This window comes from Choloepus didactylus, chromosome 4 (assembly GCF_015220235.1).
Source record: "Choloepus didactylus isolate mChoDid1 chromosome 4, mChoDid1.pri, whole genome shotgun sequence".
In the NCBI taxonomy this organism is placed as follows: Eukaryota; Metazoa; Chordata; class Mammalia; order Pilosa; family Megalonychidae; genus Choloepus; species Choloepus didactylus.
Genome location: NC_051310.1, coordinates 62105379 through 62124274, shown reverse-complemented (window position 1 = coordinate 62124274; position 18896 = coordinate 62105379). Strand labels below are relative to the sequence as shown.

General features: G+C 43.3%; 2 protein-coding genes across 10 annotated transcripts in view; one reads left to right on the top strand and one right to left on the bottom strand.

Moving 5' to 3' along the window:
* NIN (ninein) overlaps window positions 1–13371 on the bottom strand; it is a 103144-nt gene extending 89773 nt beyond the window's left edge. For 7 of the 9 annotated variants that reach the window (XM_037832744.1, XM_037832749.1, XM_037832742.1 and 4 more), the window contains exons 1-3: window positions 13153–13229; window positions 12579–12632; window positions 4814–5017 (exon numbers count right to left, since the gene is read on the bottom strand). In XM_037832744.1, coding sequence (XP_037688672.1) covers window positions 4814–4996 — 183 coding nt within the window. In that variant the 5' untranslated portion in view covers window positions 4997–5017; window positions 12579–12632; window positions 13153–13229. Of the gene's footprint in view, window positions 1–4813; window positions 5018–12578; window positions 12718–13152 lie in introns of all 9 variants that reach the window. The other 2 variants (XM_037832745.1, XM_037832741.1) reach the window with 2 other exon arrangements.
* Window positions 13372–17842: 4471 nt separating this feature from the next.
* The window catches only part of ABHD12B (abhydrolase domain containing 12B), a 108567-nt gene continuing 107513 nt past the window's right edge, over window positions 17843–18896 (top strand). Inside the window, exon 1 of the mRNA XM_037832740.1 lies at window positions 17843–18031. Within this exon, the coding sequence (XP_037688668.1) occupies window positions 17860–18031 (172 nt within the window). The 5' untranslated portion in view covers window positions 17843–17859. The remainder of the gene's footprint in view (window positions 18032–18896) is intronic.

The following is an 18896-nucleotide window of genomic DNA, read 5'->3' as shown; positions in this document are numbered from 1 at the left end:
CACTCTAATGGGCTTTCTCAGAAAATCATTGCTGGGAAGTGACTTTATCAAAGACCCACTCTGGGCATGCAGTGGGTAGGGGAGATACATACAGCAGGATACAGGGCACGGTAGTTAACCGTGTGCCAGGCTCTGTGCTAAGCCTTTGGGATACACATGCTCAGCTAACTCTCTTCACAACCTTGTGGTATTATTGGGTATTATTTTTCCCACTATACAGATGCAGAAAATGAGGTTCAGAGTATTTAAGATAACATACCCAAAGTCATATGGCTAAGAGGTGAAAAGAGCTAGTCCCTGAATCCAGATCTGACTTCCAAGACTATGCTCTAACCAGCACACTGTCTTGATTGGTGGGGGCGTGTGGGGAGGCGGGTGAGATTCATTTTTGTATATTTGGAATCTGAGGAGGCTGTGGAGACCTGCATTCAGATGCAGGGACTGGGAAGCCTGAGTTCCTATACAGGCTCTGCCTCAAACAAGTTGTCTGACCTTGGACAAGTGACTGCAGCTTTCCAGATTCTGGGTTTCTCTATCACAGAGGTGAACCCTGATGTCTAAAATCTGTGATGGATGGTGAAGAACATTAAGTCCCCTCCATCCAGGCAAGAAGCCACCACAGTCATTTCCGAAATAAAGTAGGTAGAAGAGAATGGCCACTTAGCTCTTGTTCCTACCTCCAGTTAAGAGTACAAGTCTTTCCCCATAGCTCTCCCCTCTGTCCTTGCTTCTGTCACACAAAATACCTCTGAGAGGCTCAAGGATTTGCAACACACCCAACCAAAATGAATTTTGCAGGGAGTTTGACAAGAAAGTGTTAATACAGAATAGAAGCAAGTGTAGCAGCCTCCTCATCAGAAGTTCTTCTCATCTGTAAATAGGGAACTAAAGACCCTTAGGAGTTCAAACCAAACCCAAATGAGATTGTTGTAAAGGAAGAGGGGTTTACACAGAGTCACAAGACCAATATGGGAATCAGAAAAATAGCCCTCACCACTCAGGCTAAACTATGGTGGTTAAACAGTGGGATAAAGCAAAGGTCCAGGATTGAGAGAAACAATGAGAAATATTTCCATCACCCCCTCCAACGTATTCAAAAGGCATCATATAATGATATAAATTGGAAAACAATCACAGGGTAGTTTTAAATAGGTATTACACGATGATCAAGTGTCATTTGGCACACAAAGAACAAGTCCAAATAATCACAACCAGAAAGTTTTTCTCTATTCCTGATTACTCTCAAAAGATTAAAATATGTCTAAGGGAAAGAAACCTTAAAATGCTTTTAAAGATATGGAAACAAACAAACAAAAATCTACCAAATGAAATTAATCATGGCATTTATAAAAGAACCCCAAAAACTTTTAAATGAAAGGAGGGAAAGCTGGAGCTTAATTATGTATATTTTACAGCTATCAAATTTTAATACTAGAAATTTCAAAGTGTCTTTGATGACCAAAGTCCATGCAATCTTTGGGATTCTTTGGAAGGCAATAGTGAGTTCTGCTGCCAGAAGGCTTGTTCTGATTCTAAAGAGGGCCAAAGGCATGGGATACTTCAGCATCCAAATTCATATTGATGTGTATAACAATGAAACTCTGCAGACTCCCTGGGGGCTGTTTTGTCTCAAAGTTGGTATATTCTATATAATAAGGAAAATGCACTTTAAAAACTGGATATAACTAAAGGCCTCAATAAAATCGGGTGATTATCTTCTTTATGTGATGATTTCTAATAAAAGAGATAGAAAGGTATATGGAAACATGTCATTTAAAAGATACAGAAAATAGGAAGCACCTACAATTGGTATGGGCTGCTTGGATGAAAAGTTGGTTCAATGAAAAGGTCAGCGTGGTTCTCTTTGTTAAATTCTTCAAGTATTTGCTCCCAGTACTATTCACCTGCCAGGTACAGAACCTATTCCTGGTGAGCCTATAAGCTCCTCAGCATCTAAAGGTGTTCCAGGATTGGGGCCCCACCCACCTAAGAGGTGCCTAACTGATGACAGAGATGTGGCTCTCTTTCAATAACCTAGTAGGAAACATATCAGTAATGCCCTAATTCCTTCAAATCAGGGATCTGCAATCTTCGGTCATTTCAAATGCTTGTATAGTAATGACATGCTCATGTGATTATAGCTTCAAATTATAAAGCAAAATCAGCCAGATGAATTGAAACATATTTTGGGGAGAAAATGGCCTATTAGTAAAATGCACAAAAATGGCATGGTGATTTAAGTTACTTCCCTTAACAACAGTCCCCAAAAAATTAGTCTTAAAAAAAAAAAAGAACAAGTTATTGAAGACTGATTTTAACATCAAAATTTAATAGACAATATTCATATTCTTGGTAGAGGGAGAAATGCTTTTTATAGTATTTTTTTCCAAGAAAAAAATGATTAATTTGCCTAATTCCAATAGAAGGAAAAGTTGGAGGCTTCATTTTGCATAAAAATTATACTCTAAGATTTGAAAGGCAAAATTAAAGCTATAAGGAACATCCAGGAAGCTGGTGGTACTAATGAATCTAAAAGCCAATTTAATGGAAAACTCAACTTTACAAAACATAAATATAAATAAGTTCACTCATACTGTAAGGCTAGTATGAATGAATTCAACAAATATTCAGATTTGTCATGCTACCTTCTCTTTCTCCTTTATTATAATTATTATTTACTAACTCATAACCTTTTTTATAAACACCTTCTAAAGAGAAGATAGATCACTGGCATTAAAAACAATATATCATTATAAAACGTATGATTCCCTACTCCATATATCAATAAGATGATAGCATTTGGATGAAAACACTAGTGAATTCCAAGGAATTTTTTCCTTATAATTTATAATTATAGAGCATATAGAGCATCACAACAGCATATGGCCAAGTTTATGTGATCATCTGAGGAGAATAATTGTTTCATAAAAAATGCACATTTAACAGTAGTGCTTTAATTCTTGCCAACCCTGTTCTCAGACAACTCCCACAAGAAATCAATATGCACACTTCTATTTAACTTTTATCACTGGTTCACTAAGTAAATATCATGCCATAGACCACTTAGATATTCATTATTCATAGGCAAACGACAAATGTAAAAAGCAGGCTGGTTGTGTCAAGCCATTAACAAATCAATCGATAACTGTCCCCTTGTTTTAGTCCCCCAAATCAGGGCAAAGATGTGCAACATCTGGAGAGCAAACTGTTAACCTCCTGACAAGGTGCAGTCTGTTTACGGCAGAGGATTCAGTATTTACGCTGTTTCTAAGACAACCTCCCGGGAAAACCTTAATTTGTATTGTATCTTCTCAGGCTTAAATAAGCATTAAAACAGATCCATTCCTTAGACACCAAAAGGCCTGAGATTCCCAAGGACCATGCTGGGAAACGCCACCCTTTTTCTCTCCTCACAGTGTCCAAGACTGAGGCAGAATGCAAAAACATCTGATTGCACTCCATGGTGAGGAGCAAATAGTTCTATCCTCAAAGCTTCTATTTCTTCTGTATTCAAAACAAGATTTTAAAAATTTTATAGGGACCACATATATTCACTAGCAGCTTGTCCTCTGAAAAGTGACCAAGTGTGGTCCCAGTTTTTGCAAAGAATTTGCCCTCTTTTCCTTAAGTGTTAGCCTTGTTTAGCTCTGCATCCAGGATACTGAGCCCCTGAGGATATTATCATCCTGGGTTTTAACTTCAGGATGATAGCTACTCCTGTGTGTCTCAGGTTGCAGAGAGCCAATATATCCTACTGTATCTGAAATCACTCATCAATCTTGTCAGCTAGGTGAGAGTGAAAATGAAATGAAAAAAAAAAAAAAAAAAGGAAGTTCAGTCACTGGAATAAAGTTAAACTTTGTGACTCTTCCTCAATTTACATCATACGTTAAAAACCACTATCTACAAAGTGTCAGCAGTGATGGCAACAGAGCTCAGAAATATTGCCCATTTTTCCTCATCCATTCCAGAAACTAACACCAAGAGACTCAGACCAAAGCCATACAAATTATGCTATCAATTATAATTATGAGAATTGAAGGCAATCTCAGGTCATGGCAGATGAAACATCCTTCCTACTTTCAGCAAGAGAACAAAAGGACCCCTTCTCATCCCTTACTCATCTCTGTGACGTGATCTATGGAGAGAACCTGACTATTTGTTGTCAAACATAGAAGTTAGCGTTAACACACATGCACATCCCTGCTGGAGACAAGGTCATGCTGGGTTTTAAATGAACCTGTACTGTGATTACTTATTTCCTAGGTAGAAGATTTAATTAATACTTTATCCCAGAAACAATCCACACAAGACACAGCTTTATTGGAAGTAAAAGTCATCACAGAAACCTGTTCTTTCTGTGAACAGCAGTTTTCTTACTGTGTCTCCCTTTTCTACTAGAAGTCTCACTCTCCCCTCCTTTTCCCTCTCAATTATGAACAGAGAATCAATAAAATGATACACAAAGAAGAAGAGAAATTCTGTTACGGATTTAGGGCTTCCCTTCCTCCTCTTCTCTTTCAGGAAAAAGTTGGAAAACATCCTTGTTCCTCCTTTTTCTATCTTCATCCGAGATGCTCTGTGCACATTTTCCATTCCAGAGCACAAATTAAAGCAGGCCCTCATCACCTGAGCACACTGCACTGTTGTTTCACATCCATTACCTTTTTCTTTTATCAGGTTGACAGCGAAGGGCATGCACAGCCAGGATGTTAGAAACAAGTTGCCACAGGTGTGGTTTGCCCCACCTCCAGCTCCCCAGTAGAAACCGCACCCATTTCCCACAGACTCTGCATTCTTCCCCAGACCTTACCCTGCCCAACAGGTTGTCCTGGAGCAGCGTCTGTTGGAGCACTGGGGCCACCTCCTCCAAGCTCAACATGTGGCAAAGGTCAGTGAGTTCCTCCTGTCCCAGGGACCCAGTGCCCGTCGTGTCAAAACTGTCAAACAGCTCCTTGAGTCGGGCCTCATGCTGGTCCTGCTCCACCTCATCCATCCCATAGCCCACAGCGCTCACCTGTGCGGGAAAGAGACAAGGACAGGTTGTGCAGGCCCCCAAGTGTTACCGCGGCACCCCTCAGCACACTCGACCGCGTGCCCTGCTGGCTCCTTAGGAATGCCGTGTCTGCCCTGATCCCCCAGTGCTGGTCGATCAGGACCCCAGTGAGAGCCAGCAGACCAGGCAACACTGCACATCCCCCAGCAAGACCACCGCCCAGGCCCAGCCAGCAGAGCCCCCCACGTGCACTCACACCAGGTAGAACCTCAGGGCCAGTCCCGAGTGGGGAAGTTACCAGAACAAGGGAGTTTGTGAGAAGCTGGCTCCAAGGAAGCAGAAAGACATCCTCCTCTTCTACCTGGCCCCAGGTAGCCAGTCTTTCAAGTTCAAGACTAACAGCAGTTCTCTCTCAATCAGCTTTTCTGTTCCAGGACTTAAAGAGGTGAAGGACCATTTCTGACATCTAAACCATTCAAATGAACTGAGTTTTAGCGCCAACAGTGCCCTGCCAGAGCTTCCATTCAAGTCGGCGAGCTCTGGACTATTTGCCCAGATGTCCCAATCTGCTGGTTGGGCCAAGCTGCTCAGTTCCACTAAGTTCAGCCTAGATGCCGCCGTTCGCAAGAAGAGGCACTGAATGAGCTTGTTAATACAAAACCAACTCCCTGTTTACGTGAGACCAAACACCTTTTACACAGGTTTCTCAAAAAGCAACTCAATTAGCTTCCTTGGTGCAATTACATGAGGTGTGACAGGAAGAGTATTCCCTGAAGTCCACTTTAGTCCCAGGGTGTTTTAGGTAATGCTTAGCTGCCTAGAGAAAGGAAAAACACTACTCCAACCCTTCAGCCAGTGAGGTTTGAATGAGCCACAGACTCACCAGTACAAAATACCCAGCATCGCAGGGAACCTCCACTCTCTAGACCATCTCACCCCTTTAAGCCTGCTGAATCTGTCTTCCATTTCTCAGACCCACTCCAACCCCATGCGTTCCCTTTTTGCCACCTGCCTTAGGATTAGGGAAAACACGATGTCATCAATAACTCTTAGAATTTTCTTTGCTAAAAATAAATGTCATTATATTTCAGATACCACACATTCTATTTTTTAAATGAAATCTGTTTTTTTTTTGCCTTGCACAAGAATTCATTTTAATTTGTTGGGTCTTCCAGTGAAAGCCTGAAACCTGCACATTTGGCAGTACCCTCACCATGATGCAATGGATGCCAACCATGACACAGGCCCTTGAGATGGTGATCTTAGGTATCTGAAACAAGCCTCTCAGAATCAGCCCCTTGACTATAAAAGCAGAACCTCTGACTAAACCACACCCTGTGTCAGAAGACTCTGTAACCTAGAGGTGATGTTCCACAGAGCAGATCGTTACAAGATGGGAAGCATGTAAGTTAAGATGTTGAATATGGTCAGAACCTTCTATAACAAAACAGTCACGTTGTTCTTGGTTGCATTTCATTTCTTCTCATAGACCACTGCTCAAAACATGACACACCAAGACAGAGTCACAACCTTCCCAAGGTTTCAGCAGAACTAGGCAAACTCAGGAATCCAAACAGCTCTGCCATGTAGTTCAATATTTTACTAGGGTCACTCATTAAAGTAAAGAGGCAAAGTTTTGGTTCAGGTTCCTGGTCTTGGACAGGCGTCTTCTAATAATCAGTGTTTCTGTTGCTAAAGGGCTGCTGCCTCTGGCTGCCTTCCCAGGGTTGGCCTGTTGGGTTAACTAATCACCATGCAAATGTTTTCAAAATATGTTCAGCCTGCTATATAAACATCAAGGCATCAGAAAACAAACACCAAGGTGCTAAGCAAAGCCCAGAGTTAGGAATTTAGACAAGACCAACGTTTAGCTAACGAGATTCACTTCAAGTCAACAATTAATTGTCAACTAAGATCTGCTGAAAATCCCCAAGATGCTCTGAGATTTTCAGCATTACCATAGCTCTCAGACCCACTCTCCATGAGTTTTCCAGCCCACTGGGCTGTGATCCGACCAACGTCAGAAAAGTCAGCCTACACTGTTTTTGCTTGAATTTGTATATTTAAAAAAAAAAAAAACAAACTCAAAAGTGAAAGAATTCTAACACTTCCCTTTTTCTAAATCATTTTTAAGGGGTGGGGATTTTTCCATCTAAACCAATGAAAAACGGTGATAACATCACAATGTACTCCCTGCTTTGACTTTGGAAAGCTATCATGCACCATCTTTGGGAAGTCATTGGATTTTCATGAAATCAAACATCTTTCATTTTATAGCAGCTTTCCATTTTTATCTCTTTATTTCATGTCCCTCCTTCCCTCCCAATACACAGTGCTTAAGAAAACATTCTTTTGACTGAAGGGAAAAATAAAGCCCCACCTCTGTGAAGCAAATGTTCATACTGAAACATCCAGAAGATGTTACACATGGTGACAAGTTGTCAGCACTGTTCTGGCACAGAAAGCAATTTTGCCAGTTGATATGATTCCCCAAATGTTCACCAGTAATTTCTCGTGAATTTTTTTCTACCCACTTAGTGGAAATTTCTTTAAGGACAAGGTCCATATCTTCTATTTCTTTTATATCTTCCCCCAAATGCACAGTGCATTCTGCTCTTTACTCCAGGTACTCTGTAAACATCATGGAGTAATTCAATGGAGGGATATTCCTTGAGAGGGAACTTCCCCTGAATGAGAGCTAAAGAAATGAGCAAATGAAAATTTTGAAATTCCTATTTCTTACACACACACACGCGCGCGCGCGCGCGCACACACACCCCTCCACTTGCCCCCATCCAGCCCCTTTCAAAGGCATTTTCAGTCTTTGAAACACCAAGCAGACAAAACCAAGCAGCAAAAGAAAGTCAACATCAACTGCCAAAAGGTACTATGGAGAGCCATCTGAAATCTGAAGCTTAATTCGGCAGGTTAGGTAATATAGTCAATGGAATTACAAAGCAACTTTTTGTTATGGGAAGTAACCTTGGAGGAGAATCTGAACTAAAATAGTTTCCCAGAATTCCTCTCATTTATAGAATGAGAATAACAATATCCATCTGAAAGAGTGTACTGAGGGTTCAATATGGCAACCAGGTGAGAGTGGCTGATTCCAGAGAAAGTTGATACAGGAGGGGAATTGAGAAAACAACCATAGAAGACCTGTGAATGACAAAGTAGGGTAAACTGAACAGGATATCTTAAGTAATCAGCCACAGGTCTACCTTAGCAGAAGCAGGAGATCATACAGAGAATGAGAATGGATGGGGAATGTATTACATACATAAAAAATAACATTCTATTATTTAATTGTAATAGCAGCAGTTAATGTTCAAAACTTCATAGCTCTTTAAAAGCAGATTACTATTAAATATGATGTCCAACAAATGCAAAAAGGCTGAAATGTGGTTTGGAGTTCAGAAGAAACAATCTCTTTTACTTCTGAGCATTTACAGTGAGTCTGCCAAATGCTGAATACTTTACATATATTATCTCATTTAATGCTCTCAATTCTTTGACGTAGATATTATCACACTCGCATACGAGATGTGGAAACTGGGACCTTTCAAAGTTAAATACATATTTAATTAAATCGAGTTTGTGTGATTCCGTTCTTCCCAGACTCAAAGCCTAACTAGCACCCCACCAGTGGCAGGAGACCTTCTCAGTGATTCAGAAAGCAGGGTGCTTCTTCAAATTGTGAAGGACAATTCCAGTTTTATAAAGCCTGCCACAAACCTGGGGCTCTCTTGACTGTCTACCTTCACAGTCTAAGTTTCAGGAGCCTTTATTTCTCCTTTGGAATAAAAGGGCCAGTGTGGGCAATAGTTTGAAGTTCCAACTGGGGATGGTTAAATAGGAGGCAGATGCACAGAAACGTTAATCAAAACATTTACCACCCAATAACCACCCATGACGAGAACTACTCAGAGCATTTTCCCTCCAGTTAACTCAAAACAAGGCTGCCAAAATGCTGCAAACCCTGACAGGATGTCCATTACAGATCTGTGTTACTGCGCTCCACTCATCAACTCCCGGCTGATGAAATCACAGTGCCAACTGGGACTGGAAAAGAAATAGGGGTAGGTGCAGCTGAAATAATGAAGTCACCAACATAAAGGCAGCATGAAGTGGATGCGTGAACTTGTGAACTTTCCAGCATCCATGGTATAGAAAGGCGCTTGTAAGAATGGCACCCTAGCCCAAAGAGGACGTCTGTTCTGGGTCAGAGGGAGTGAAAACGGGACAAAGTCTGGCAACGGAAAACAAAATAATAAATGAGCACAATGCCAGAGCCCCTAGCTCAGGCCTTTTATTTCCCCTCCAGATGGTCCAGCAGCTGAACAGCTCTGCAGAATGTCTGGATGTGCCTCTCAGCCCAGCCACTTTCCTTGCAAGGGCATCATAATAGATGTTTTCGGGCCTGTACTAGACATAGCTGTTAGGGGTCCACAGATCAGGCAGTGACCACCAAGTGACTAATTTAGCTATTTATAACTGAAGTGATGAAAATGGACAAATCCTGCTTTGGCAAAGCTTTTTTATTCATGCCTTTAGCTTTCAGTGTTTGGCAAGTCAGAACCTAATAATGCCAATGATCAAATAAAAATGTTCCGTTTCCTTCTCTCTTTTCTCCAAACACTTTAATCTGCTGGAAAGACTTCCAGCCTCCTATTTTGGACTAATTTCAATAAAATAAGAAATAGTGACAAGAATAAATTCAATTTTAGCAAAAGCTTAACAGAAAAAGCAATAGTCCCCATTTACACACTTATTTAGGAGAATACTTCTGGCAAACTGATTACTGTCAGATAGTCTCCTCTGCTCAGAAAGCACCTCACTAGTTGAACAAAGCACAACAGTATCGCCATGAATAAAATCTTGTTATAAAAATATAACCCAAAAGCTTAAATTCCCCACACAGAAAAAAAAGTCATATTAAAGAAATTTGAAAGAAAATAACCCATGCTAACTACACTATAAAATTTAACTAAGAGTATTCGACGAGCATTTATTCTAAAACGTAAACAAGTTTTAATATTTTAATACCCTGAATGATGTCACAAACCCATGCTTTTGTTAAACCTAAATACTAGGCAGACTACCCAATCAAGCAGATAACTAAGGGTAGCTGGAAGAATAAAACAATTAGCATAGAACAATGTACATTCAAAAAGCTATAATCAGCTACTAAGTAAAATTACAGAAGGAGAAAAGAGACCTATGGATTTGACATTTTCTCTAAAAGGGAATGCTTATAACAATTCTCACTTCTAAAGCCATATTTACTCTAATTTAAGATGCCTGCTGTTATGAGTACATATCCCTCGGGTACAAGTGATGAGCTTCTTTTCTCTCACCCATAACAATATTTTCCCAACTTTATTTGTTAAATGAGAATGAGGTAAGGGGTATAGATGCTTTGTAAATTTTTTCCTTCCAAAAGCCCTAATGGATGATCAACTGCTGATGTAAATTGCAAGAAAGAAACATCCCAATTTTAAACAGAGTTTCTCACTTGTATAATCCCATAAGTTTTTTTTTAAATTCTGCTTTATTTGTAAATAGGATAAGAGCATCTTTCTGAAAGCTTCTGTAAGTCTCCCCACAAGCCCCTGCCCAAGAGAAGCAAGTTCAATAGCCAAAATTCAACCCACATTATTTATTGGCTTACAAATGAATTGGCATCTATAAAAATAAATCATCTGAAAAGGCTTTAGGCTGTTTGAATCCCTCTAAAATGCTCTGGCTAAACTTGATGACCCTTTTTTAATGTAGGTCTGATAAAATATATTTTCATTATCAACATAAAAGGGAAGCATCAAAATTGGTGAAATGGTAGTTTAGAAAGTAATTTGCAGTGACATTTAAAACAATTTATTTGAACAACATTTGACTCATGATAAGAACACTGCCTGTCAATACATTAAACTATGATTGGCTGTTCAGAACTCATTGGAGCCCTATTCTCCCCCTCTGTGAGAGTTAACATCTTTTGATATTAAGGGTTATTACATATCTAAAATGAAAAATGAAAAAGAGAAAAGAAACCCAAGTCATTCTGAGCAAGTGCCTATTAAAATGACTGATCTTTGACATTTTAATGCAGACTGTGCCCATGCTGGCTGTCTCTCTGTTGCCTCCTGTAAAACCTTTCCCTGCATTGTCAATATCTGTGCTGATATCCAACCCATTCTGGAACATCTGTAAGTCCTACCCTTTATCTTTACTGTAGTGCAGAATGCTTCCCTCTAAAGAACCACCAGAGAACAGGTGAAAATAAACAAATCTGCAAACAAACCACAGGAGTTCACTTGGCTTCCCCAGGGACCCTGACAACAGCAGAGATCACAACAAACTTGTTTGCAGCCAGCCTGCAATGCCACTCGAACACTAGGTCTGGGAATTTTCACAGCCTCCTTCAACTCCAGGGCAAGAGCAACCAACATTCCAGGTCAGCCACCAATGTACCGTTCACTAGAGAAGATTCAAGATAAAATTTAGCTGACACAGAAAAAATACATTTCCTTGCAGATTGTCAAACAGCAGGAAACACAAACAGTCACACATTTACTGTAACTGTTAAGAAACCTCTATGGAGAAATCGTCAATGGTCCCAGGAGCTTCACCCATTAAGATTCTTATCCTAAAAAGCTATCAAGCTAGTCACAAAAGACAACGATGCACTCTGTTTTCATTTAATAAATTCAGGAGTTGGGTGGTATGGTCATCCCACCGCAGGAATTACTCAACCCCCAAAAGGGATCTTTCACAGTTAAGTGAAGAAACCAGATGATCTTATGATAGCCAAGTTGCCTAGAAACATGGTACAAGGTAGGGCAATCTTTGAGGCTCCCGTTTTATCTGCACCTTAATCGGGTCTGTCAGAACTCAGACCAGAAATAACGCCTCTTTTTCTCTTTCGCTCTCTCTCAATTTCGCAAAAAGAGTTCTTAGCTTTGTCCTTTTGTCAGGGCGCGGCGTGGAAGCAGCAGAAGCCCTTCAGCCCCTGGAGCCCTCGAAGCTTCCCTGGACATTTCCATTCCATTGGCCTGACAGTCAGAGCTTTTATGAAATAATCTAAAGCGTGTCATTCTGTCCTCTTCCCCAGTGAGTGCACTGGGAAAGTGATGGTCCATACGCATTGACCCCACGCATCTAAAGTCCCTACTTAAGTGCTCCAAAACAGCTCTCCGCTACTGAGACAGCGCAGGCGGGGGCTCCCCAGACAGGTTTCTTTGCAGGAGCTTCTCAATCACAAGGCTGCGTGGGTGGCACAAATCAACAGAATAAACACCCTTTCTGCTCCCTCTGGGACTCAAGTCCGCTCCTGGAGCAACGGACAGACTCGGCTTTCAGCTCCGGCCGCGGGCTGGGGCTGCGGGGGTGGCGGAGGTGCCTCGACTCGGCGGCGCTGACAGGAGGGGAGGTGAGGTGCGGCTGCAGGGCGGGCGCGCCTCTCAGGTCCCTGGCAACCTGCGATGCCTCCCCGACCGATCCGCCCATCGCCACCACCAGAAACCTCGTATACCCCCGTTATGTCACCAGGCAGCACGCTCTGTCGGCCCCCGCCGCCCTCGCCTACCTTCTGTCGGCCTCTCCGGAGCGCCCGCACAGCCGGCCGCCTGCCTCCAGTGCTCTGCAAAGCGAGGAAGGACGCTTTGTTAGGGCTCGAGAAGCGGGACAATACTTCGCAGCCGGCGCCTGGGTTCCGGGCCGGCGTCCTTCAAAAGGACGCGCGAGCGTCATTTCCATATGTAAGGACCAGCTCTTACAAAAGCGCGGCTCTCCGCGGCCCCGGCTGCTGCGCGCATCCTCCCGCCCCCGCCGACCCGCCCCCCCAACCGCGCAGCCGGAGCCGCTGGGACCGGCCCCTCCTCCTCCTCGCCTCCGAGGCCGCCCCCTCCCCGCCTCCTCCCCCGGGAGCGCCGGGGCCCAGGCGGCCCTCCCAGGTAACCCTCTTCCTCCGGGCTGGCTCCTGCGCCCGCCACCGGGACAGCCCCCGCCCTGGCACCAGACCCCAAAGCTAAGCCCCTAGCTGTGCCTGGGACTTTCTCGGGCGCTCAGGGCCTCGCTGATGGCGCGGGGGGCAGCCCGAGGCCTCCGTGCACCCCCAGGCTGAGGGGCAAGGGGTCCCCGGAGCGGGCGTCCTGACTTACCGCGTCCCGGGGCTTAGGCGCCCGACGCCGCCGCGGAAACCATGTCCGCGGGCACACTTGGAGCGCGGCGGCAGCAGCGGGGCAGCCGCGCCCAGCGCTCTCGGCTCCCGGCTCCCGGCTCGGCCGCGGCCACCCGGAGCTTTGGGCGCGGGGGAGGAAGCGCCGGGTTCGTGCAGGGAGGAGCCAGGGCGACGCCGGCTGGGGCGCGGCTCCTCCTCTGTGCCTCGCGCCGCCCAGGCAGCCGAGGCGGGAGCGCGGGTAGCCTCCTGGTCCTTCTCATGGTCCCCCCTCCCATCCCCCGGGCGGGGACAGTGGCCTGGGCCACTGGGATTGCTCGGGTGACCGGAACTCTGAGGAGCTGCGCCCCCGCTGGGTTGCTGCGTGATGCCGGGGCGGCCGCCTTCGAGATTTAAACTTGGAAACGTCAGGGCTGAAGGGCCAGTGGGAGGAGGCCTGGCCCCGAGGTCGTCGTGGGGTGAGGCTTCAGGGCGGACCCGCTGTCTGTCTGTCCCTCTTTCCCTCCAAAAGTGTCCGCACCCACCCTGCACCCAAAACATCAGGGCCGCAAGGACTTTGCATGGAGGAAAGACCCCCTCCCTGAGCCAGATGGGGGTTCACATGCCTCTCTTTCCCTGGGCAGCCCTCGATTTCCCAGACCTCGGGTGCCCACTGGCCTCAGAGGAAGTAGGGTTCAGGAGGCAGAAGGGCCCGAGCTTTGACGCTAAGCCACCAGCTCTAGGCTGGTTTCTGCATCTGCCCACCACGTCCTCATGGCCTTCTGCAGGTACATCCAACCCTCAGTTACCAGCAACACTGGGGAAACTGGTTCAGGGCCAATGGTTGCTCAGTGCTTACTGCCTCCTCCTGTCCCTCCCCCCACAACAGTCTCAACTTTCTCACTTCCCCTTCTCAAAGCAAACTGGATCCCAAGTCCAGGTCTAGAGGAGGAGGTGGCTGTGGACTAGAGCAAACACCTATAGTTCTCTTTTTGACCTGCAGGCTCAAATGTGTTGCCGTTGTAAAAAGGAGCCATCTGATTTATTATAACTCACAAATCTGGTTATTTTAGCAAGAAATGGGAAAAACTCCCTAGTTATTGGGAGAACAAGGGGTAGACAGGAAGGAAACTAGCATTTATTGAGAATCTGCAGTTAGCCAGTTTGCTGGAAATTATCTCCCTAATTCTCACACCACCCTTAGGAAGCAGGCATTTTTATACCCATTTTGCAAATGAAAAAACTGGAACTCAGAGAAGTTAAGGAACTTGCTCAGGACCACATAGCTAGCACTTGGCAGGCTGGGGATTTACAAGCAGATCACACACATGACAAAATTGCACAGTGCTAAGTAAAATCGACACAAATGACTGCATGTAAAACTGGTAAAATCTGAATATGTTTGATAGATTATATTAATTTTCTGATTGTAGTAATGTGCCACAATTATGCAAGATATAACCTTTTGGGAAAATTGGATGAAGGGTATACAGGATTTCTCTGTTATTTCTTGCAACTTCATGTGAATTTACAATTATCTGTGTTTAAAAGTAGATTAATCTTATTTTAAAACCCAAAGTCTCTTTCTTCATCACAGAGTGTCTGGAGAATAAGAGGAGAGATTCATACTCCTCTCTCTTTTTAACAACCCCCAGTAAATACACACACATGCGTGCACACACATGCATACACACAAAACTCATTTATGCATGGCTGTTCAGTCCAATAATGATACCCCCCCCCACACACACACGCACCGTTCATTAACAGGATAGCTAACCCATTACCAGAATACTTACATAGGTGTCATCTTATAAATAAGAGAGTGATATCCACTGGGGTCTAAAGCAGCTGTTTAGTTTCCTTGGCTGCAAAAGCAAATACCATGCAATGGGTTGTCTCACACAATGGGAATTTATTAGCTCACAGTTTTGAGGTTAAAAGAAAGCCCAAATCAAAGAAATCAAGGTGATGCTTTCTTCCCAAAGACTGGCTTTCTGGGGCTGGCTGCTGGTGACCCTTGGTCTTTGACTCCTCTGTCACATGGCAATACACATGGCAGCTTGTCCTGGTCTCTCCCTTCTCTTACAGGTTCTGTTGAATTTCAGCTCCTTGTTGCTCCTTGTGGCTTTCTCTGTTTGTCTGAATTTCATTCCCCTTATAAAGGACCCCAGTAATAGGATTAAGACCCATCCTGACTGAGTTGAACACCTTAACTGAAATAACCTCATCAAAAGGTCCATTTACAATGGGTTCATGCCTGTGCTCACAGGAATGGATACAGTTTAAGGACATGTTTTTCTGGGGTACATACAGCTGCAAACCACAACAACCAACATCTTAGGCGGTAAGAGGTGTCATCTTTGACGTAAACTTTTCTCTTCTTAAGCCTTGGTGATAATAATAGTACCCACCCCAGGGAACTAGGGTGAAGATCCAAGGAACTGATCTGCATAAAATGCTGAGCACAATTTCTTGCCAACAAAGCAAGAGTTCAGTGAATGTCAACCATTGCTGTTACTTGTTCGTCATGGCCAGTCTATGAATTGGATATCAACACAGTCCACACAACTTGGATTTTTAGGTTACTTCCCAAGAAAAAAAAAAACATCCCTAGAATTGAGCAAATCAGGTGATGTGTTTTGAGGTGCTAGGAAATGTCTCTTTGCAAAAAAGTCTCTCCCACCTAATCCCTGCTGTGGGAGCTTTATCCTACTGTTTTAGCCTCCAGGAATCCTTAAGGATGGGACTGCTCATTATTTACAGCAGTGATTCTTGGCGGGGGGGGGGGGGTTGAGGGTAGCTTTCACTCCTTATGGAGGAAGATCAGAATTGGCCAGGATTGTAAAAAAAAATTGGAAAACATAAGGATATGCTTTTGTGAGAGGAGAGGATGGTGGTGTTAGTGCTAGGGCTTGGAAGTGTAATTACACACACCCTCCAGCCTTGCTACAAAGGTCAGAAAAGTGTGGAGCAAGGCTAGTCTGTGGTGTGGCTTTGAAAGAGCAATTCTACTGAAGCCTATCGCTTCTTTTAACACAATGTGCCTGCAATTTAGGTTGCACAGGGAAAACAGTTAGGCTTAGTCCAGGCCAGAGGTGCTGGAAGAAAGAGATTTCACTTAGTATTCATACTTGAGCTTTTCTTGGTTAAACAAAAATTAAAATAAGAGCAGAAGCAGCAGCCAAACTCTAATTCTACACTATATGCATTATAAAGAAAAATAAAATGTAAGCATCTATCCAGAGGTAATACCCTTTACAAACCATTGCTCACTCTTATCTGTTGCAATATATCTGCTTCTGATTTTAACTCTCACTTTCCGAAGAGTCTTGTTCAGGGATCCAGAATCCTTAAAGTACTCACACATGACACTTTTGTGGGGCTTTCTGCTGCATATCACAGTATTGGACTGACATTGTCAGATGATTACAAGCTCTAAAAAGTTACTGAAAGAATAATCCAGAGAAGAGAAAGTTACTTTTTGTTTCTTCCCAAGGTAACTTTGTAATTATCTTAGAGTCAGGACAGCAACCACCACAAAAATAATTACACCCCAGCCCCACCCAACCCCAAAAAGGGAAAGAAAGAAAGAAAATTCAGTTTCTTTGGAGTTCTCTCTTTTTTTCTAGTCAAAAAAGGGCTACACTCCCCCCTACGTGGGATCTGACACCCAGGGGAGTAAATCTCCCTGGCAACATGGAATATGACTCCCCGGGAGGAGTGTAGACCCGGCATCATGGGAAGGAGAACATCTTGACCAAAAGGCAGATGTGAAAGGAAATGAAATAAGCTTCAGTGGCAGAGAGATTCCAAAAGGAGCCGAGAGGTCACTCTGGTGGGCACTCTTAGACACAATATAGACAATCCTTTTTAGGTTCTAATGAATTGGAATAGCTAGCAGTAAATACCTGAAACTATCAAACTACAACCCAGAACCCATGCATCTTGAAGACAATTGTATAAAAATGTAGCTTATGAGGGGTGACAGTGTGATTGAGAAAGCCATATTTCTCCAGTATATGGATGAATAAATAGAAAAATGGGTGGGAGGGAGGCACCCAGTGTTCTTTTTTACGTTAATTGTTCTTTTTCACATTAATTTTTATTCTTATTATTTTTGTGTGTGTGGTAATGAAAATGTCAAAAATTAATTTTGGTGATGAATGCACAACTATGTAATGGTACTGTGAACAACTGAATGTACGCTTTGTATGACTGGATGGTATTTGAATATATCTCAATGAAATTGAATTAAAAAAAAATAAAGGTGGCATGGAAGTTATCTAAGGAAAAAAAAGGCTACAGCTCTAACAAAACTTGCAACAACCCAGTCTGTACTCCCCTTTGGTTTCCTACCCCCCTTACCTATTTGAAGGTCACAGTTGGGTGTAAGTTGTTTCTTACAGAATAGCCAAAATCTCTTCTGTCATTCATGTAGCAACTTCCAGCTCCTTCTAGACCTCTTTAGCAGACCATGTCTTTCTTATTTCTGTGACCATTTGAACTAAGCAGATCAGTGTTCAGATAAATTGTGGAGCTGCCTCAGGAAGTGGGCCACAGATTAAAGCAGATATCAGCCTGGGGACTGGGTGAAGGAAAGGGACATCATATGCTTTCCTAGGCCCCAAGGAAGACCAATGAAGGAAGAGGGAAGGAGGAAAGAAATTTGGGTTCCAGATATACACAGGACCCTGTGATAGGTTGAATTATGTACCCCTGGAAAAAAAATTTATTAGTCTTAATCCATTCCTATAGGTTTGAACTTATTGTAAATAGGCTCCAAAGATCACTGGCAGCCAGCCGCAGAATGCTACAGTCGTCAAGGACAAAGCATCACCTTGCTGATGCCTTGATTTTGCATTTCTCCTGGCATCAAAACCGTAAGTCAATAAATTCCAGTTGTTTAAACCAACCCACTGTAAGGTATTTCTTTTAGCAGCTGGGAAACTAAGACAGAACCTCAGTAGGAATTAGAATTCACAGAATTTTTTTTTCTATGAAAAAAGCAGAGGCAGGCATTCAGTATAATTTAATTCATTTTCCTTTAAGTAAATATTGAGGACTTATTCTGTGCTTAATACTGTCCTGGAGGATATAAGATGTCCAAAGGAGACAAAAACCTTGTTTCTTGCCCATGAGGAATCTGTTGTCATCCCTTGGGGAGACAAAAATATGCACACATGAGAGACTAAGGGAATATTGTTGGGTGGCATTGGTTTCTACTCAGGTCTTCCAGTGTAGAGCACAGACACATGGCAAGCAAGAGAACAATGATTTTCCTAAAACAGGGATTTTCTCGAGTCATTGTGCCCACTCCCTTTTATGTCAGCACCTGGATTCCCTTCTTAGCTTCCAAAGCCCTACTTTTTCTATGCAAATATATAGATCCCCAACATCCCCAACCAACACATCCCTCTGCTCATGTGTGCCTCTGAGTCTTTTCTGTGCTGCTCTTTCTGCCTGCATAGTCAGTCCTAGGGCATAATTTGGCATCTTGTCTCTGTCCACTGTTCTCTGTCGATCCAGCAAGTAAAGCATGGCACGAAGGGGTTATTGAGCATGTGCCTTCTGGATCTTATGGGTTGAGCTTTTAGGTACTTTCCAAATACTTGGCACTAACCTGGAGAAGGATATTGTATGTGCAGGGGAGCTAGGGGGGAAGGGCTGATCTTCACTTTGGAACTATCCCTTTTAATGAGGCTGGAATCTGGAAATATACTATCCTAAATGCTCTAAGTGCCAAAA